At 41.5% G+C, this 22,076-nt stretch overlaps 1 protein-coding gene across 1 annotated transcript in view; it reads left to right on the top strand.

Annotated features, from left to right (window-relative positions):
- Positions 1–22,076, top strand: part of grin3ba (glutamate receptor, ionotropic, N-methyl-D-aspartate 3Ba) — a 124,102-nt gene that overhangs the window by 79,372 nt on the left and 22,654 nt on the right. The window contains exons 3-8 of the mRNA XM_077537799.1: positions 2,199–2,896; positions 8,993–9,489; positions 10,142–10,413; positions 11,271–11,507; positions 16,106–16,252; positions 17,481–17,626. Coding sequence (XP_077393925.1) covers positions 2,199–2,896; positions 8,993–9,489; positions 10,142–10,413; positions 11,271–11,507; positions 16,106–16,252; positions 17,481–17,626 — 1,997 coding nt within the window. The remainder of the gene's footprint in view (positions 1–2,198; positions 2,897–8,992; positions 9,490–10,141; positions 10,414–11,270; positions 11,508–16,105; positions 16,253–17,480; positions 17,627–22,076) is intronic.

Raw genomic sequence — 22,076 nt, 5'->3', positions numbered from 1 at the left:
TCAGTTTTAACAGGTCGGGATTGGAAACAAAAACATGACTGTTAGCTTCTTCGAAAGCTTGAAATTGTCCATCAGTGTGAATGCGATTGTAAAAGATAGTTTGACCAGAGTGTGCCTCGCCTCTCTTGCCTACAGTCAGCTGGGGCAGGCTTCAGCTCACTTGTGACCCTTACAAAGGATAACGTATAGAAAATGGACAGAAGGTGTCAGCGGTTTTCAAGCACAAGATTAATCAGAGGTGGCCGCTCCAAATTGTGTGTTCTGTCTACAATCCTGCTCATTCATCAATAAATATATCGGGGCTTGATGGTTGCACCTTTTCCGTGATATACCAGCACGGTTTTTGATGGGAGGAATTTCAGCACTATTCGACAGTCGCCGCTTGACAGCCGCAGGGTGCTTGTTTTTTTTTTCGTTTTTTTTTTTTTGCTTTAATGGACTACGTTTCTGACAGCCCCATTTTGTTCAGTTTTGGTCACTGTTGGACAGTCTGCAATGGTTGTCAACGTGGAGCCCGCAGATGTGTGAGAGAGTCGGCACTTGTTTACAGTTGCTTGTTTACTTCCAAACGTCACTTGAAAGCAGGGTTATTATAATTTTGGGATTTTCATTTTAGGTAGTTGTGATTTTTTTTCAGTTTTGCTTTTTAAATTTAGTTTTATTTAGTTTTCAGTGTGATACTGTTATTTTGTAATTAGTTTTAATTATGTGAAAAATTCTTAGTTTTAGTTTACTTTTAGTTAGTTTCAGTATTATTTTTATTGTATTTTTTAAAAAGTGTATTACTTGTGCGCAATATTTAAAAAAACAAAAAACAAAAAGCACCATGGTAAAATTAGAAAAGTAACAGTAACGTTAAATGGAAAAGCATCTTTTACACTCACTCCCAATCCGGGTCATGGCACCACTTAAACGGTGGCATTTCTGCGCTGTACACACACTCCTGGTGGGCGCCTGGTGACTGCTGAGCTAAAAACCCGGGCCGCCAACTCGATGACCAGAACCCTTTTTGAAGGTTTTGAGGAGTGGCATTTTCCTGATGTAAAAGTTGGCATCCCCTTATGTCTGAATGGAGAAGATTTTGTTGGTTATGATTGCACTATTATTGTTTTATGTTATTTTTTTTAGACTGTGTATAATAATATTTTCACACTTTCACACTGCTCGATTATGGGGAAAAATAATAATCGATTATTTTGGCAATAATTGAAATCATCGTTATTCAAATGATTATTTTTTGGTACAGAACAAAATGTTTTCACATTTAAAATATATATTGTATAATAAAAGATCAATTTAAAAAAAATGAATAGATACACAATAATTATGTATGTTCTTTTGGACCAAACATAATTTATAATATTTATGTATTTATTTATGTATGTATGTATGTATGTATTTATTTATTGACTTATTTATGTTGGCAAAAACTTGAAGTGCACTGTGCAGTAGGATGATCATGTATTTTTTGGTACAAAACAAGAAAATGTTTAAAAGTAAAAAATAAATAAATAAATAAATAAATAAATAAGACAAATAAAATGATTTTATACAAGTTCCTTTTGGATGAAAAAATAAAATAAAATTAGTTATTTTAAACATTAAAAAAAGAAAGGTGTAAAGGTATAAATTTAAACACCTCAAAAATTATTATTAAAGGGATACTTTACTTACTGAGCCATTTTTGGCAGTCAAACAATATTTTGCCTATAATAAATTTGATATTTTCATTATTTTTCATGTACAATTAGTACCTTTAAAAACACATTTTGCAGCTTGCTGTCGACTGAAAATGACATCACAAGGGCTCAGGTAATCAATCACAGCTCAGCTTGTGAATGTCACATGACGAAACCTAGAAAACAGGTGAGCTACGATTGGTTACCTGAGCCCTTGTGATGTCATTTTCAGTCGACAGCAAGTTGCAAAATGTGTTTTTAAAGGTAAGAATTGTACGTGAAAAATAATGAAAGTATCAAATTAATTATAGACAAAATATTAACTTTTTAATGCTATAATAGGTTAAATAAGTGAAGTATCCCTTTAATTAATATATATATATATTTTTTTACGATTATGCTGATTTTGTAATTGTGGAGTGTAGTAATTGAGATTGTAATTGAATTTCGATTCATTGCACAGCCATACTTATTGCGGATGTTTACATGTTCAAATTTCTCTTTCCTGTGTTTTTCCAGAACGCATTCCACCTGCAAATGTCGGCCCGCGTGCCTCCGTCCTCCCTTGGCGGCCTGTTACTGGCCGTCCTGCAGGGGGGTGACGGAGACCGGGACAGGGGCGGCTCGGAAGAGGGCAGGTGGGGCGGCGCGGCCGTGCTTTGCCCCGGCTGGGAGGAGGGCAGCGACGGTCTGCTGTCCCACCTGCAGACCCACAGCGGGACCGCTTGGCAACTATGGGACGTGGTCAATCTGACCCACGTGTCAGGCGGCGGCGGACGGGGCGAGGCCAGCGAGGAGAGGCGGGAGGACCAGAGGGAGGAAGAGGTCCTAAGGATCCTCTCCACGCGTTTGCTACGGGCCGCCTCCCCCGTCTCCAGCGTCCTCCTGCTGGGCTCGGACCCGGAGTGTCTCTCCTCGGTGCTGCGGGTGGCCCAGCGGCTGGCGCCGTCGCTGCCGGCGCTGCAGTGGATCATGGGGTACCCGCTGTCGCCGGACTCACTGCATACCTTGGGGGGTCCCCTGGGCCTGCTGGCGTACGGGGAGGTGGGACGCAAGCCCATCAGCTTCTACATCCGCGACGTGCTGCAGCTGATTGGCCGAGCCGTCACCGTGGCGGCCGTGGCCAGGCCCGACTTGGCGCTGGTACAGAACATGGTTAACTGCTACGACAAGCCAACGCGACGAGAACTGCCTTCTTCGGGGCGATACCTGTCCAGGTACTCTTCCACGTTTCATCAAAATCAAAATAGATTTTTTTTTAAATCATCAATTTAGATTATTATTATTATTATTATTATTATTATTATTATTATTACTAACTGAATCAGTTTTACGGCATTATCAGTGTGTGCATTCTGACCAAAAACGTGATCTATTAAAAAAAAAAAAAAAAAAAAAAAAAAAAAGCTTCATTAATATAAAATTTTGAATACAAACGATTAATGATGTTATAAATACACAACAAAAATACTTTTTTTAAATATTTTTTTTATAATATATATAGATATAGAGAACTTTACAAAAAAACTGAGGCTACATAAAGTAAAAATCAAACATAAAAATGAAGAAAGTTAAAGCAATAAATAAACTGTAATCACAATAAAAATTGTGTGTAAATGAGAATACCACTAAACTGGATTTATAAATAAATCTATTAGTGGGAAGATAAGCTACTTTTGAAAAATAATGTCATCAATATGTGAAGGAACATCCAAATAACACATATTTTATTTATATTATTTCCAAATGTATGCAAGTGAATAGAAAATTTGTAATCAATGCGTAGATTCTCATTATGATTTTATTAAACTTAAATGACATTTTTTAAACTCTAAATGAAATTGTAATCAAAAATATCAAAACATAAAATTTCATCAGTTATTTCAATGTGAATACTCATCATTATGCAAAGTAAATTTCATTCTATTTTTTTAACGTAAACAAAAGTGTGCAATTAACATAAATGTCCATGAAATTGCATCAATTCTTTTGGGTCAATATAATGATTTTTGTAAAATGTGTACTTTGAATCAAGGAACAAAATTTTATGAAACTTGTACTCAAAATGTTTCACCGAGAATATTTTTTTCAAAATGTGAAATTTCATCATAATTGAATTAAAATTGACTTAAATTTTAATAAATATTTTAATGATACTATTTATTTATGTATGTATTTGTTTGTTTGTTTTGGAAAGTCTGTTTACATTTTTTGAACAATGACCGTATGAAAATACAGGGAACAACATGACATCATTATTGCCCTATTTGCACACCCAAATTTAATATCCTGTCCCACGTGTCAAGAACTCTCCCAAAAAGTATGTTTTTCAACTGGTTTGCTTGGCAAGTGTCATACAGCGCAAATGTTTGGCGGCCTATTAGCTTTTTTTGAGTGACAAGTTTGGTGTGAGGCTGCTGCGGCTCCGTTTCCGAGCCCCATTTTTGTTTTTTGTTTTTTTTTATTCCCCACAGCAGCGTGGGCTGAATGGTAGTGTGGGGCTGTGAGTGAGGAAGACGCTGGGGTGTCATTGTCACTGCTTCTGCCGCTTTTTCTTCACTTCCTGCAGATTTAAAAGAGCATCTGACAGCTTCCAAGGGTTCCTGTCAGGCTGCCTTCTATTCACACACACACATACACGCGCGCGCGCTCACACACACATTTTGAGCTACATATTAAGCCATTAACATTTCCCACTTAAAGCCGAACAAAGCTGCGATCCTGTCATGTTTACACAGCTCTCTGTGCTGTGAGTGATGCGCGGAAACATCAACGTGACACCGCATGGACTTGCAGCATTCTGACAGTTGATGTGGAGGTTATTTTTAAGAAGACACAATGGATGAAACGGCGTGTATCTTATCCACTTTTTTTTTCGGGTGGTGAGGGAGGAGGATTTGCATCAAGGAGTGATGCGAGCACCAGCTGAGCGCCATCATCAACAACGTAATCGCTAACTGGAGAGTCGCCGTCGTCTGCGGTTAAAGCGAGCGCGGGTCGTGCCAGAACAATTTTGAGTAGGAGGCTACGGGCGAGAACGAGTCGAGAGAGTGTCGGGGGGTTACAAGGCAATGTGAGCAGAAGACTCTGTTGCCAGAAGTGGAGGAAGCAGTCTGTTAAGCTGTCTGTGGTGAAGTCTACAAAATGACATTGAGAAGTTGTCCTGCAAATTTTCCTGGCTAGACGTAGAGGTGGCGACGTTGTGAAAGTTAATATAGTCAGCTTGCAATTCACCATGTACTTGTGGATTTTTTTTTTGGAAACTATATTCACTGAAGAGACTGCAATGTTTATTTCCTAATGAGAGAAACTATATAATAATACTTGCAATCACCATTTTAGGAACTAGTAATTAGAAATTAGAAGAATAGAAAATTGCTTGGTAACAGTATCATTTGATGACAAAAAAGTTGAGTGGTTGAATGCTATTGGTCTGGAAAAAAGAAGTGGTATTGAACGTCCATACTAGCTACAGATATTTCTGGTAATAAAATCAAGTCCTCCTCACCATTAGTTGGCGCAATAACACATTGGCGTTTAACACATTGGCAAATCATTACAACGATGGCTGTGTGAATATAGTCAACTTGCAGTTCACCATACACCAAACTTGACTACTTGTGATTTTTTTTCCTTTTTAAGTTCTGTGTTTTTTTTGTGGGAGCCAACTCGGCCACTATTTGCTAAAGAGTGCAATATTTATTTCCTAATAATGAGAGAAACTATACATTAACATAATAATAATAATAATAATAATAATAATAAATACAGTAATTAACATTCACACTTTTCTAAAAACGAACTAATTGGGATATTATAATTTACTGTTCAAGCCTATTACCGGAATGTAATGCATTTACAAGGTATGAGACTTATTTGAAGGTATATCCTTGTAATGGCCATTTTAGGAACTTGAAATTAGAAGAATAGAAAATTGCTTAGCAATATCTCTGACTACTCAGAAGTTGAGTGCTTTACTGCCATGGGTCTGGCAAAAAAGTGGCATAAAATGTTCATACTAGCTACCGATACTTCAGTCAATAAAATAAAGTCCTCCTCGCTAGTAGTTGGCACAATACTGTGGGGGTTTAACACATCAGTGAATCAACATATGAGTCAGAAAGAAATGTGTTTATTGTTCATTATCATTGTGTTAACTGAAATTATTTGTATCAAAAGTACTAGTGGTATATGCAATCGGTATTAGTAAGTAATCAAGGTCTGACAGAGAGGAAGATACATATAAAGCTCAAGAATGCCACTGCCACTTCATTTATATTCCACCTTACAAGGCCCTCAAATCGCTTTACATTTTGACTACCCATTCACCAGGAGCAATTGGGGGTTCAGTATCTTGCTCAAGGATACTTCAATGTGGTCACAATGGCATGGGATCGAACATGCAACCTCTGGCTTGGGAGGCCACTACCATACCATGCTGCCCCCAAGAGAAAAAGGTCATTTGAAGGCATGGGGGGGGGGGGGGGGGTCAAGGTACAGTGGGGGATCACTGTCACCACGCCAAGAATAAACTTATAGCCTTAAAAAGGTGGAGAAACTTGGGCTGCGGTTGTATTTCAGCTGCCTGTAATAATCATAAAATACACCGCTGCTTATTCCCATGAGAACATTAAAGAGAAAATACACACACGGGCACACGGGAAGCCGGAAGGAGAGGAAGAAAAACACAAATTAAGTCACAATGAAGTCGAAGCAGCCCCGTGGGGGGGGCGGGGAGTTTGATGGAGAGGAATCTGAAATCGCTGCCATCTCACCGGACACTGATTCCATCCCCGCCAGAGATTAAAAGCCCCGAAAACAAGCTCAGTCGGGCGTCATCCCCGAGGGGAGTAAACTTTTCCCTCCGGAGGAAGATGGAGCGATAAGAGGGCGAGACGAATGCCCGAGACTCTCTTATAGAGTCATTACTTACCAGGGCCGCTTTGTTGACATTCACTCTTGAGCGTGGCAACGGGCGGGCCAGGTGTTATTGACAGGGAGTCATTCCTCTCTGACGCTGCCGGGGATACTTATCAACATGCCCCGCCGCATCCACTCATCCATTAGAGGTGGCCTGCGGCCTGGCACAAAAAACATATTGAGGCACCCCAAGGATTCCTGACACTTGAATCTCAAAAGGTGGAGAAAAAGGACTTTGACTTTGATGTGAGTTTTAATTTCTTCGTCACATATGTTGTCCGTGATCTGGCACAAAAACATATTTGGAGGATTCTACGCATCTATTCACATAAATCTCAAAAAGTGGATATAAGACCTTGATCAGAAACATGAGCTTGAATTACTTTGCCACATACGGGACAAGAGTGTTGGCTGTGTCCCAGCACAGCAACATAATGAAAAAACAAGATTCTACACTTATCTTTTGGGGGGGAAAAAAACGGGACGTTGAAGAGATGTGAGATTTAATTTCTTTGTCGCATGCGGGACAAGAGTGTGGGCCGCCTTGATGAATCATCTGTCTTTTGCTATATGATGATTCAGCCGTGCTATTACCATGAATGATTTCAGCATCCCGGGCCGGGGAAGCACTCGCGCTTTTATTGTCGAGGCGGCTGATGAGGAAACATAAGCGGCAGGCAGCGGGGATGACACCAGGTGCATTTGGAATAAGATTTTTGCGGGAGACGGATTATATAAATTGATTATCGCGCCGTTGAAGTAAATAATGACGCCGGGGGCAAAAAAAAAAAAAAAGAACCGGCGGAATTCGCAAACGGAAGAAGACTCGGAGCTGAGGTTAATGACCCGTGTGATCAATCTAATCTTTTTATTTCACGAAGCATATCTCATGCTTAATGGGGAGGGGATTACATTCTACACACGTCGATTCCAGTGTTGAGCCCATGATGGGAGAGTCTAAAACAAGGAAAGACGAGGTAATCTCCTAGCCGGAGATCATCGACAGTCCACGCACGGTTCACCGCTGATATCCGACGCGGTGATCCCTGCATTCTTTAACATTTAAGCAACCTGCTGTACCGTTTCCAGGAGCCCAACACCAATCATGATCTGATCAAACGTTACTCACGAGGGTTCAACTCTAGACTCCGCCCCCCCATTGAAAGGCTAAGACACAAACTAACATTGCTCACGCAGTTCAAGAGGCCGTGCGCGGATTCATGTGCTGACCAGATTTTCTCATCCTAATGTATTTTCCAGTAAAGGTCCACTGAGCGAGTGAGGCGCATAGCAATGTCTTGTTGGTACGGACTTTTCCAATTCGGAGAAGACCCCGCGCTGCTCCACATTAACTTTTAATTATGACTTTCCGGGAGATGCAATTCCCCCAACCGAGATGACTCGCTAAAGCTCCGCTATCAGACCGTGGCCCTCTGCAATATCCTTTCTAACCTTTTGATTGCCTCTTTCCCAGTTTTCCGTTCCTTCATTTGGTTAGTCGGGCTGTTTATTCTCCTGGTGGCGCGGTGACCAAGTGTTTACCACGACTGCCTCACAGTTCTGTGGTTCGAATGTCGTCTTGGGCCTTCCTGTGTGCAATTGCATGTTCTTTCCATAAGCACTCAAGCTTCCTCACACATACCAATAAGGTGTTCTTAATCACAACTGACAAGATGGCCAAACGATTACCTGCTTAGAGATCCGGGCAATTGATTTTAGAAGACAAAGATGCTTTTGATGATGATGGTAGAGTAGTGTTTAGCACGTTTGCTCCACTATTCAGAGGTTCGGGGTTTGAATCTCGGCTCCGACCTTCCTGTGTAGCTTTTGAATTTTCTCTCATCTGGTACTCTGGATTCTTCCTAACCTATATTGCCTGCAGATGTGAATATGACTGTAAATGGTTGGTTGACCATGTGAGTGGGTGGCGACCAGTAAAGGGTGGCCAAAGTGATCTGGGAGAGGCTCTCCAGCTCACCCACAACCCTAACGAGGCCAAGCATGATGGAAAATGGATAATGTCTAATGCAATGTCTTTTTTTTTTATGGATATGAGAGCAATGCGAGCTATTGGAAGGACGACTGAATTTCCCCATGGCGATAAAGTCTTCACCCACAATATCATGATTCATCACTCGTGCCCAAACTATATTGAAAAGTTTTCAAGCGATCATTTTTTTATGAGGTTCTTCAGTGAACTTACTAACAATAATGTTCGCACATGTGGGAAATGAGAGCCATAGTCACTGTTGTTTTTCAACCATTTATTGGGCAACGGGAGAACAGTACTTTTTTTTTTTTTGACACATTTACAAAGTCTTGATAATGTTTGTTTTAATATGTTTACATGTACTTTACTAAATTTATGTGTGGATCTCTCTATCTACTACTAGGTTTTTCTCCAACACCTCCTTCACTGGTGCCACAGGCCTGATCCAGGTGGACGCCGGCCTCTCCAGAATACTCTCCTCACAGCTCTTCCACATCTGGAGCCTCAAGAGGGGCGCACTGGGGCAGCCGGCCTGGGTCACCGTGGGCCAGTGGTCCCGAGGCAGGCTGGAGTTGGAGGGCGGTGTCCATGGGCTCGTGGGAGGCTTCAGCAGCAGCCAAGGTCAAGGTCTTGGCGCCGGGGTCAGGGGGGGTGACGGTCAAGGGGACTTTAACGCCGGGGGACGCTGGAGGCCCGGACTTTCAGTGGAGGGGCACCGTCTGCGGGTGGTGACGCTAGTGGAGCACCCATTTGTGTTTACTCGCGAGGTGGACGAGGATGGGCTGTGTCCCGCCGGACAGCTCTGCCTGGACCCCAGGACCAACAGGACGGACGTGATACAAGGACTCTTCAACCAGCTGCATAACCCCAATGCATCGGCAACAGACTGGGAAGGCATTAGTGAGTTAGCTTTCAGTTTGGTTACTCAGACTTTGATTACAAACTGATAGACTTGACATACTTGGGTCCAAATACCCCATATGAATTGACCCGTGAATTTTGAAGAGTCCCCTGATGAACACCATCGGAATAATCTTGAACAAGCGAACCTTGTTCAATTCCATTTGTTCTTTCTTTTTCACTTCTTCTAGCTTGTTTATGTAGGTTTCCTTTTAACTGAGGGTCTGGACCAAGGTTGCCAATGCTAACCCTAAACCTCAGCCACTACCACCCTATTAACTCTTCTCATTAACTCCTAACACCCAACCATTAACCCTACTACTAACCCTAATTATTGCACCTAAAACCTATCCTTTTACAACAACACCAAACACTAACCCCCAGTGTCATGTGACATTTTTTATTGTATTGTTGGCTAACCCACTTACCCCCAATGCAATTGATGAAAAAACCTTCCCTTGAGACCAGCAATGAGTTGTTGATAGTCTGAAACTAGTTTTGCAAGCTAAGTGCGACAACAAATCAAATCTTATTTTGGCTTTAGGTCTGAACCAGCGCAGTGTGAAAAGGGTGTTACACGAGAGTCAGCATTAATCTCACAGTTCGGCGCGACATCAGAATTCAGTTCACGTCACCGTCTTCCCATTTGCAGGCCTTCCAGAGGACCTGCGCAAGTGCTGCTACGGCTACTGCATCGACCTGCTGGAGAAGCTGGCGGAGGACATGGGCTTCACCTTTGACCTCTACATCGTCGGGGACGGCAAGTACGGAGCGATGAGCGGCGGCGGCCGCTGGACCGGCCTGGTGGGAGACCTGAGGAGCGGCACGGCCGACATGGCGGTCACCTCGTTTTCCATCAACTCAGCCAGGAGCAGAGTCATTGACTTCACTTCGCCCTTCTACTCCACCAGCCTGGGCATCCTGGTACGGTGGCTCGCGGTCATCATTAGTTCAATTTGTGGTATTTTTGGCATCCTAATGATGGCGCGGAATGTAGGCCATGTCTGACAATGTGCTAACATCTTCAGTCAGCTCTCTGTCTTGCTTTTATTCAGCCAATGATGGGAAGTAATCAAGTAGAAATACTTTTGGTCGATTTTTTTAGGTTTCTTTTTTTGATTATTTACTTGATTAGGAGTGTGAGTAGTTTTTACACCTTCAGCATTGTCATTTCTACCACATTGTGAATGTGGTCGGCCGCCCCCACCGCTTGATTTCACCCTTTGGCCCCTCTCATCCAGCAACAGGAGTTCATTAGTGAGTGAATAATTAGTTTCGCTTTACGCCGGGCCTATTAATTATGGAAATTCCAAAAACGAGCAGCAGTTTAGACGCCGTAACGGCTCGAAGAGACGGGCGGGAGGAGACGTCTGAGCGGAGCCCCGAGACACGCTGCCGTTATTCGTTTGATTTGTTAACATCTCCCCGTGCGGCCGATGCACTGCGATGTATAATATGATCTGACAGTAGGGTCCCATTTCAGAATAAAGGCTCATCTGTCTGTAAGAAAAGGAAAAAACTCCCTTGCCCTTTCAGAGTAGACAAATTGTGCAAAATGGAAAACTACGTGGATGGTTTTTACAAGCTAATTACGGCTGGCTGTGTTTACCGACAAGACACCTCAGGCTGGTGGTAAAAATATGATGCAGATACTGAAACGGCTCTCTCAAGGATTTCGGAGGAAAATGGTACACAAAGTTAGGCGTGTAACTGGGTCTATTTTACAGCGCAGTGAGCACTCGTGGACTTGCAAAGGCACTAACAATATTTGGTTCTCCCAGGTCCGCAGTCGGGACACCGCAGCCCCCATCGGTGCCTTCATGTGGCCCCTGCACTGGTCCATGTGGGTGGGCATCTTTGTCACGCTGCACCTCACCGCGCTTTTCCTCACCTTGTATGAGTGGAACAGCCCCTTTGGCATGACCCCCCATGGGCGGAACAGGGTGCGCGTGTTCTCCTATTCCTCCGCCCTCAACCTCTGCTACGCCATCCTGTTTGGCCGCACCGTCGCCACCAAGGTAACATTGTAATCATCTCCTTGATCGATGGGCATTTTGTTTAGAGCAGGTGGGATAAGAAATGGAGGAAAGGCAATAGGACAGAAGCAGTTAAGGTAATTCCGAAGAGGATTTAAAAGGGTTTTGCAGCACAATGACAAAAAAAAAATACAAAAATATAACCGGGGAGCAAAGAAGATTGATTGAGGGCCAGGTTAGACGTTAGGCAGTGATGAAGTAGGGAGCCACGGGGAGGATAATGCAAGGGTAAGTGTCTCGACAGAGATTGGAAGAGTTATGACCGACATGATTGGGATGGATGAAGTTTGTGGGGGGGGGGGGAACGGAGTGGAGATTGACTCCACGAGAGAGAGTCGCACAAAATTTGAGACAGGTGAGAGTCCACAAAGAACAGAGGGTCGTAATGAGAGCACTGACAGAAGGCTGCCCACATTGGGTTTAAAAGGTTAATGGGGTAAGCGGGAGATGAGAAACGGAACTGGCCCAGGGTGACCAGGCAGTGGTCATGGTCGTGTTAACGGGAGACCAATGTTCTCTTCCCACTCTGTCCATGACAAATGTATCACCATTATGATTTACGAGCAAGGCCGTAAGGTTCCCTGACAGATTTTAGGCCCAAGTGAATAAAATGTTGCAGTTCCTAAAAGTGTGTGCTTCTGAGGAACGTGTGCAATGTAAAACTTTATGCACTTGAGTCCCTCAAAGGTCGGCTGGCCCGCTGCTGACTATCAAACGAGATTGGGAGAGTTCCTCAATTTGCACACTGTCAAGTGAGGCCAGTGGTCTGTTTGGTAAAGATCTCCAGACACGTCAACCTGGAAGGAACCCTTATGGTCGACTTAGAATTAATCAACGACCAGTTTTGCAGTATTGGACTGTTATGGTCATAAACTGGTTGAAACACATTCCCACCCTCACCCGTGGTGATAAGCAACATTCAATCTAATACAAAAGACGGAGTCTATTATCCTTCACTGGGTCTTGTTTATGAGGGTCATCTGTAGAGATTGGTGCAAGGAGCCTGGTCAGAGAGACGCTAGTTAAGGGATCTCAGGCATCTGTCATCTGTAGATGCCTTTCTGGTGAGGTTTTCAAGGCAGGTACAACTCGTGGGAGACTCTGGGCTAAACTTACAACTCTCTGGAGGAATTATACCCCTCAGTGGGCCTTATAACTCTTCAGTATCCTCCCCGTACTTCTTCCCCCATGATGTCATGACCAGGATAAACATAAATAAATGGACCATTTTAGTTCAAATATGAGTCACTCTTATCCTCCCAGTGGAGCTGTAGAAGTTGTCCAGAGACAGTTTGTCTCCTTGGTTACGTATTCTGTGCATATCCAAACCATAGGAGACTCTCTGGAGGGACGGTGTCACTAAGTTCTCCGAGAAGCCTTGGTATCCTCCCAAGATTTACCCACATGACTCCCACCAGTATAAACGGAGGGAAAAGGATGCACAAATGCATAATTAAATCTGGTCAGTCCTCATCATATCCTACCAATGGAGCTGGAGATGTTGACTGAAGATAAGTCCGTTTACATGGTTATGTGTTTCACAAGGGTTGAGGAACAAACTCACGACCTTCAGCTTGGGAGACTGCTACTCCACCACCTGAGCTATGCCACTCCAGTTAAGTGTTCCAGCTTCCAGGCTGTCAAGTGGGTAGGAGATGTTGGCATAGAACTATGATGGCTCTGGAGGAATCATGTGCCTTAGTTGGCCTGGGCATACCTCCCCAAGATTTCTTCCCTCAATGTTCTGACCATTATAAGCAAAAAGAAATGGATGGATAAACGCATAATTGTAGTTTAAATCTTGTCACTCTCAATTGTGTCCCCCGGAGGCAGCTGAGGAAGTTGTCCTGAGACAGGTCACCTCCCTAGCTACTTGACCTGGGCATGTTCAACTGGTCAGCGTAAATCTCTGGAGTAACTGTGTCTCAGTTGGCCTGGGAACACCTCAGTATCCTCCAGAAACTTTTCCCCATGACTCTTAACAGGATAAGCGCAAGAAAATTGCCGGATAAACAGATCATTATCGTTCAAATCTTGTCACTCTGTCTTGGTATCCATATTGCTGAACTCTGCTGAACGCAAGGTCATTTTCAATCCCTATCCTCTTTATATCTGTTTTGAAAGCATACGCTCGCTCAAATTAATGCACGTTCACAAATCCAAATATGCAACATCAATGTCACTCACTGGAACGCCCCGCCGTGAGTTGGCAAGCCATCATAATAAACACACAATCCCCCGCGTGTCCCAAGAGAAAGCCTCGCAAATGACTCGGGGATGAACGAGAACAGAGGCCGAGTTATTAGTGAGACCTTCGCCTAATTGAAAGGTCGTGCCTTTGATCCTCTCTGATGAACAGATTTGCCCCCATTAGCAATCCCGCCACCCGTGAAAACGACTTCATCCAAGCGTCTTCTTGCACCGCATCTGAGCCAAACAATCACTTTCTTGGTGAGGCCAAGACACCAACGTCATTTAAAAGCTGCCAAGGAATGCTTTTAAATCCAATTAGCTACTGTAACTTACAGGAACATCCTGTATTAGTGTGAAGACAAGATCTAAACAACATTTTAATATTCTTAAAGGGGAACAAGTACACTAGGGGAACTAGACAACTAGGCGCACTAGTCTAAACAGACTATACTGACTCATTGTGGAATAAAAATTAGGTAGATTAATTAATCAATTTGCAGCCGTCTCATAGGTTTGCCATTTTGGCTAATACTGCTCTCTGCTGTTTACTGAAATTGATGTTGCAACTAGACTTTGCATCTAATTGGCTGGATGGGATCGTCAGATATTTAGCATTTTGTGAAAAGCTGGTGATCGGCTGTAATCTTATAATTTGCCCGATTGATCAATGATGTCATTGATCATATCCATGAAATAAAACATTACAACAAACGTTCCGTGCTGCCAGTGGTAATAATCCAAGGTTTCACAGCATATACAGTCAGATTTTTTTTTTTCAATTGTTTTCCAACATTTTTATTTATTCATTTATTTATTTATTTATTTGTTTGTTTGTTTGTTTATTTGGTGAGGGGGTGTTAATCCATTTTCAATGTGCTAAATGTTTTTTTGTTTTTTTTGTTTTTTTACCCATGCTTTTCAATAGCGAATAGTGGGGTTTGACTACAGTAAATAAACAAATTGTTTATATATTGGTCCATATTCAGATCGGATCTGTGATCGGATATCTTTATTTTATTTTATTTTTATTTTTTTTAACTCGTCGATGGCTTATCAGCTCCAAAATCCTGCCGGGGTAAAGCCTAGTCACAGCTGCATTGTGACAACATGGCCAAACCCAGAAAAACAGATAAGCCGTGACTTTCGCAATGCAAGTCCAAGAGCACTTTGACGTCAACTTCAGTCAGCAGCAGAGGGCGCTATTAGCCAAAATGGCACCCTGCTCAGTTGGTTGAAAACGGCTGCTTAAATCTTATTCCAAGAACGCAACATTAATCAGAATGAAATATTTATAGTGAGGGTGCATGCAACATATTCTTCCTAAGAAAATGTTTTTCATCGATGTCTGGTGTAATGTGTATGTTATGTAATTAATGTGATGATTAATGTTTTGCATGATAATAGCCAACTTGCAATAGAAATGAACATTTTTTTTTAATCTTTATTCATCCATATTATTCACTCTGATAAATAAACAAGTACAGGGGGAAAAATGTTTTTTAAGGGTGATTTTTTTTGTTTTTTTTTGTTTTGTTTTGTTTTTTTGGGGGGGGGGGCATATTATACATGGGTGCGTGTGATTAATGGGATTTAACGGTACTTGTCATGATTAATACAACAGCTCCTCTTGAGAGTTTTTCATGAGAACCGCTGCCATGCTCGATAGAAAAAAACGCACAACTGCGAGTAATCCATAGTAAAAAATAAATTTAAAAAAATAAAAAAATCCTGCATCGTTTTTGCTGCAGGGGGAACCCTGGAGGACAAAAGAAACAAACATGAATTCCCTCGTCTACTTTAAGATAAGGTGACCTTTGTTGTTATATCACCACAAAAAGGTCGCCATTGAGGTTAGGGGCTGATTAATGTTGTGCTGTTCACAGAAATTTCCCATCATTTCACCTTGTAATAAGCACTTACGACCCGGGTTTACGGTGAAGTGTGGAGTTTTTACAACGAGAGAAAGTCGTCCCGTCTTCTCTTACGCGAGGTGGATTTTAATTGGTGGAATAAATTATTGGCTTTCAAGGCTGGGGTGGGGTGGGGGGCGGCGTAAAAGTGGAGAGAGTTCCATCCCCGAGGCTGACAATTTCATGGAGAGACGTTCTTCCAAACAGCTTCCCTTTGTTGGATTTCCTTTAATACGCCAGGCCATCTTTTTTCAATTAACTTAATTGGGTGCTAATGTGGGATTTGTACAGTGGATAGAGAGGTTTAAGTGTGGAACTGAACTTCTGTCAATACCTGGAAGGCTCCCTTTAAAAAACAGAAAAAAAAACAAAAACAAAAAAACGGTCCTTTTGAATAAGAAAATGAGACCAAAAAAACTTGCTCCTCACCTTTGCCACTCTTCTTGTGAGGCTTTCGTTGTCCCCTCCCTCCTCCAGACTCCCAAATGCTGGACGGGTCGCTTCCTGATGAACCTGTGGGCCATCTTTTGCCTCCTGGTGCTCTCCAGCTACACGGCAAACCTGGCCGCCGTCATGGTTGGCGAAAAGACCTTCGAGCAGGTGTCGGGAATCCATGACGATAAGGTTAGACTCGGCGTATTAGACCGAGCAATAACTCCAACCTGTTTGCAAGTGTGTTAGATCGCCCAATAACTCAAACCTGCTAGTTTTTAAGACCGAACAATAACTTTTCCTAGAATGTATTGGAGAGACCAATAACTTGAACATGATTGTGTTTTAGAGTTAGTTACACAAAACAATAACTTGAACTTGTCAAAAGACTGGCCAATAACTATTAAGTTCATTAGACTGATCAATGACTCACATGTTAATCAGTACAAGTGTTTAAGACTCACAAATAACTCCAATGTGTGTATACAGTATTTTTTTTTAGACCAAACAATAACTCAAACCTGATAGTAAGTGTATTAGGCCACCCAATAACTGCATTAGTAAATTTGATAGCGCAACCAATAACTCCAAACTGTGTAAGTGTATAAGACAAAACAGTAACTTCAACCTGTCAAGTGACTGACCAATAATTCAATCCTATTATAAAGAGCATTAAGCTAACCAATGACTCAAATCTGTAAAAGTGCAGTAGACTGACCAATAACTTGAACCGATTGATTGAGTGCATTATGCCAACCAATGGTTAAAATAGGGTGGCACGGTGGATGACTGGTTAGCACGTTCGCCTCCCAGTACTGAGGACTTGGGTTCGAGTCCAGCCTTCCTGGGTGGAGTTTTCATGTTCTCCCCGTGCCTGCGTGGGTCTTCTCCGGGTACTCCTCCCACATTCCAAAGACATGCATGGCAGGTTAATTGGATGCTCCGAATTGTCACTAGGTGTGCTTGTGAATGTGGATGGTTGTTTGTCGCTGTCTGCCCTGCGATTGGCTGACAACCAGTTCAGGGTGTCCCCCGCCTACTGCCCAGAGCCAGCTGAGATAGGCTCCAGCACCCCCCGCGATCCTTGTGAGGAATAAGCGGTCAAGAAAATGGATGGATGGTTAAAATATTTACGTTTATTAGACCGACCAATAACTAAAACCTGTTTGTAAGTCAAAGTGAATTAGACTGACCAATAACTCAAACCTGCTGTTGAGTGTATTAGACCGACTAGTAACTCGAACAAGACATTGCACCCACCCCATGAAGCTTTTGCTAACAAATTCGAAAATACTTTCTGTGAACACATTCTGGATGTGAACAGATTTTTGATTTGGGGATTTTCTGTGCCATCATCCTCCCATTTCATCTTTGTGCCCGCCAACTTTTTTTTTTTTTTGTGTGCGTCTGAATCCGGCAGCTGCATCATCCCTCGCTGGGCTTCCGATTTGGCACGGTGCGGGAGAGCAGCGCCGAGGATTACATGAAGAAGAGCTTCCCCGAGATGCACGACTACATGCGACGCTTCAACCAGCCCACCACCCCCGAGGGCGTGCACATGCTCAAGTAAGACACAAGCGTCGCCACGAACCTTCAGTCTGCATTATGTGGATTAGATTGGCCCATAACTGCAAACATTTTCCAAACGTGTTCCATGACCAATAAGAAACCGATCAATAGCTCCCAAATATTGAATTAAATCGAACAATGACTCCAAAACAGTGGCCCAACCAACAACTTGAACATGTTACACATGTTAGCAAGTGTATTAAAACAACAACTCTGTAAGACCGATCAATAACTCAGTTATCATAGCAACAAAAAAACACACCTCAATTAAACCAAGATAAAACTCCAGACCAGCCGATGACTTTGCATGTTAGTAAGTGTAATAGACGGACAAAAAAGTTGAAGATGTCAGTAAGTGCATTAGACTAACCAAAAACTTGCTCATGTTAGTAAGTTTCAGTCCAACCAGTAACTCTGACATGTGTTAGACCAGTAGTGTCCAAACTACAGCCCGGGGGCCATTTGCAGCCTACCATTCATTTTTTAGTGGCCCGTGTCATATGCTAAAAATGCCATTTGACTCAGTTCAAATAAAATAAAAACAAAAATGTTTGGAGATGGTCAAAGTAAGAAGGGAGGGTGTCGAAAAAAAAGGTTAAAGGTTATTTTAGTTAACTAAAACTAACGAAATAAAACTAAAATTCAAAAAACTATTTCATTAACAAAATAAAATAAAAACGAAAATGCTTTTTAAAAAACGAAAACAAAAATGTACTTCGCTTTCGTCTTTGGTGTGATTTTTAGTCGGTTAATTTTGAATAATGACGTTTGAAAGTATGTCACTCAGAAGTGACGTAATCTAGCAACAGCCAATAGAAACGCACCTTCAGATGACGTTGCGTCCATGGTGTTTTTTTAAACACGTTAAAAAAAAACTAATACTAATACTGAAACTAACTAAAACGAAACTAAAACTAAACATTTATTACAGAACTAAAACTAATAAAAACTAACAGAACCACCCTGCAAACTAATAAAAACTAACTAAAATGAAAAATTCCAAAATTATAATAACCCTACTGCCATATTACAATTAAAATGGTTTATATACTGTAGCATTCTTCTAAATATGCAAAAGCACAAATAAATTATTTGTACAATTTTTAGGACTAAACACATTTTCTCTTCATGACATTATGTGGCCCTTGCATCCTTCTGATTTTCTGTATGTGGCCCTCAAATGAAAACGTTTGGCCACCCCTGTACTCGACTGACCAATAACTTAAACCAGTTAAGTCGAGTAAAGCCACCAAAGTGTCCCACCTTAAAGCGAGTGTCATAGCCCCACCAGTAACTCAAACTAGTAAGTGCAATAGACCGACCAATGACTCTTTGTTCCCCAAATTTTGCCGTGTGTAAAATGCTATCAGATCGTCTTCCTCATGCATAACAATTGAATTTGCGTTTGCATTTTTTTAAAGGCCAGCAACAAACAAACAGTAAAGCACACAATGTCACGCCTCCTTAATGGAAATCTTTATTTAAAAAAGGCAACACACACAAAAAGCTTGTGCAAAGTTTGCCGTTCAGGATGGAAACACGCATGCACAACAACCACCTTGTGTACAGATGAGCGTGCCGATTGGTCAAACACAAGAAGAAGAAAAGTTGGCAAACACAAATCAAAATCCAACCTTCAAGTGGGACAAGGTGAAGACACGCTGGATGCTGTCTGTGTGTGGGACAAATAATCAACTAAGGAGCTTGCTTTAATTTGAGAAAAAGAAAAAAAAAAGGTTATCGCAAGGTTCACAAAAATGGTTAAAATTAAATTATCTCATGTTTACTGCATTAATTCAGACACCCCCACTGGAATGATAACGGACCACCAAAAAAAAACACAAGCAATTAACTGAAGGTGAACACTAAAAGCTGAACTTTTTATGGACGCTAGAATACAAATTGCTTTCATTACGATCATCAGTATTTCATTTATTTTTTTATTTTTTTGTTTTGTTTGTTTTTTTGTTTATTTATCTTATTGGATTGGTCAAGAACAATAAAGTAAGTAGTAACCAGGGATAGTATAGTTAACAAAATAACCAAACCAAATAACTAAAACTAAAAAGAAAATTACTGAGTAAAATAACTTTTTTTTGTTTTTTTTTTGGTCCTTTAGCATTTACAAGAGCAAAATCAGCAAAACTCATTTTTCTTTAAATAAATCAAATTAGCCTTTTTTTTTTTTTTTTTTTTTTTTTTTTTTTTGTAATATTGGCCGAGAGAGCAGCACGGTGGGATGAGTGGTTAGCACATCCGCCTCCCAGTACTGAGGATGCAAGTTCAAGTCCGGGCTCCGGCCTTCCTGGGTGGAGTTTGCATGTTCTCCATGTGCCTGCGTGGGTCTTCTCCGGGTACTCCTCCCACATTCCAAGGACATGCATGGCAGGTTAATTGGGCGCTCCGAATTGTCCCTGGGTGTGCTTGTGAGTGTGAGTGCTTGTTCGTCTCTGTGTGCCCTTTAATTGGCTGGACACCAGTTCAGGGTGTACCCCGCCGACTGCCCGAAGCCAGCTGGGATAGGCTCCAGCACCCCCCCCAACCCCGCCGTGACCCTTGTGAGGAGCAAGCGGTTAAGAAAATGGATGGATGCATGGATGGATAATATTGGTCGATTAGTCGTCAAGCCCTAATTTTGTATTGGCCAACTCTAACCTGTTAGCAAGCACAATAAAAATTGGAACCTCTTTAGTCAACCAGAGAATAACTTGAAGAACCTTCTAAGTTGGACGGACTGAGTTAAAACCTCGCCGACATAGCGACTTGTTGACATAAGGCGAGAAGATACGAAGGCACGTGAGCGGAAAACAGACGACGAAGAGGAAGACGACACAATCGGATGACATCTTGGAGGACAACAAGTCTGGACCTTCAGACTCACATCAAACAAGCGCGCGTCCGCCCCGAGGAAATAACACATAAAGGCGTCCGTCCTCCAGTCAAGCGTGCCGCATTGTGATGTGCGCCACCCAGGTGGAGCATCGGGCAGCTTCCAGTGTGTTTATGTCGCCGAAGACGCCTTTCCTCTTCCCTCCTCCGTGTTTCTTTGTGCCTGACAGGCCTCGCTAAAGGTAAACAATAAAACACCGCCGCTCTTGCTAGCACAGCAAAAAAAACAACTCTGGAAAAGTCAGCCTTTTGTCTGGCGGTAAACATTGCCAAAGTTGAGCGGTGATTGAAATGGCTGTTGGCGGATTTTGGGGAATTTTTCTGGCTTCCTCCTTGACCCACGCGTGACCCCCATGATCCTGCTCACCAACAAACAAAAGACCCCAAATTGACTGGGGCTTCATCATTTTCTGACACTGATATGGTTAAAATGAGGGATGTTATAGCAAAATAACTGAAAGTAAAATTGAACAAACATTTTATTAACAGAATAAAATAAACCTGCAATGTTTTTAAAAAAAAAAAAAAAAAAAAAAAAAAATCAAAATCTGATTGTAACAATCTCAAGGAAAGGGTTCAAATCTGCTGTCCAATTCCGTTCTCTCACTCAACTTCCCTTTGCTTCCGCTCCAAATCTCCTCCGGGATGCATTCGTTGCCAAGCAGATGAAAAAGCAGTACCGTGGTTCCTCGCAGTTGGAGGTGACGCATTGTCAGCAGGTGGGAATTAAGTCCGAGTGCATCGATATTCTCCGACAATTCATCTTGGATTAAGAAAAAAATAAATCAATAAAGTAAATTGGGGGGAAATGCGATAAAGGGGAACTTAATAAAAGTGCAAGTGAGTCTGAGCTGAACAAAGAAACAAAAGTGCAAATCAAAATAATTACAAAGTTGCAAATGTTTTTGTATGCCTTCATCAAGTACCACCTCCATTTCTGTGGATTATTTGCATAAAATAAAATAAAATAAAATAAAAATAAATAAATAATAATAATAATAATAATAATAATAATAATAATAAATACAGTAATAAAAAAGAAAATAAAGAAATCCAATGACAGGAACTATGCGGAATTTAAAAAAGAAAAACTTAAATGTACATTTTATCACTACTTTTAAAATGTTGACTTTTTAAAGACAATTTTTTTTAAATAAAACTTGAAAAGATCAGCAATGTTTCTTTTAAATGCATCTAAATTACTGTAAAAAAAATCTCATTTGTCTCCAAAAAAAACAAAAATATATACAATATGCTGTAATTTTCTCAACATTTTAAACACAATAATGTACATGCTAAAAATATATATTTATCCATCAACGCAAAGCTTTTTGTAGAATACAATGATTCACAAAATTTTGTTAGAGAAAATTCTAAAAATAAAAGATACCAATATTAACTCTTGTCCATATGTGCCCCACGGTTTTCATTTGACTAAGTTTTGTTTTGTTTTTGTATTTTCCATGTTTTGATGGATTCTGTAAAGCATTTGGTAGTCGTGACATAATCCTGCCCCGATTAGCGAGCTTTTAAGAAACGTAAACGTGGCTTGCATGTT

Source organism: Festucalex cinctus, chromosome 12, assembly GCF_051991245.1.
Source record: "Festucalex cinctus isolate MCC-2025b chromosome 12, RoL_Fcin_1.0, whole genome shotgun sequence".
NCBI classification, from domain to species: domain Eukaryota; kingdom Metazoa; phylum Chordata; class Actinopteri; order Syngnathiformes; family Syngnathidae; genus Festucalex; species Festucalex cinctus.
The sequence above is the reverse complement of the archived record's forward strand: the minus strand, read 5'-3'. Positions and strand labels throughout refer to the sequence as shown.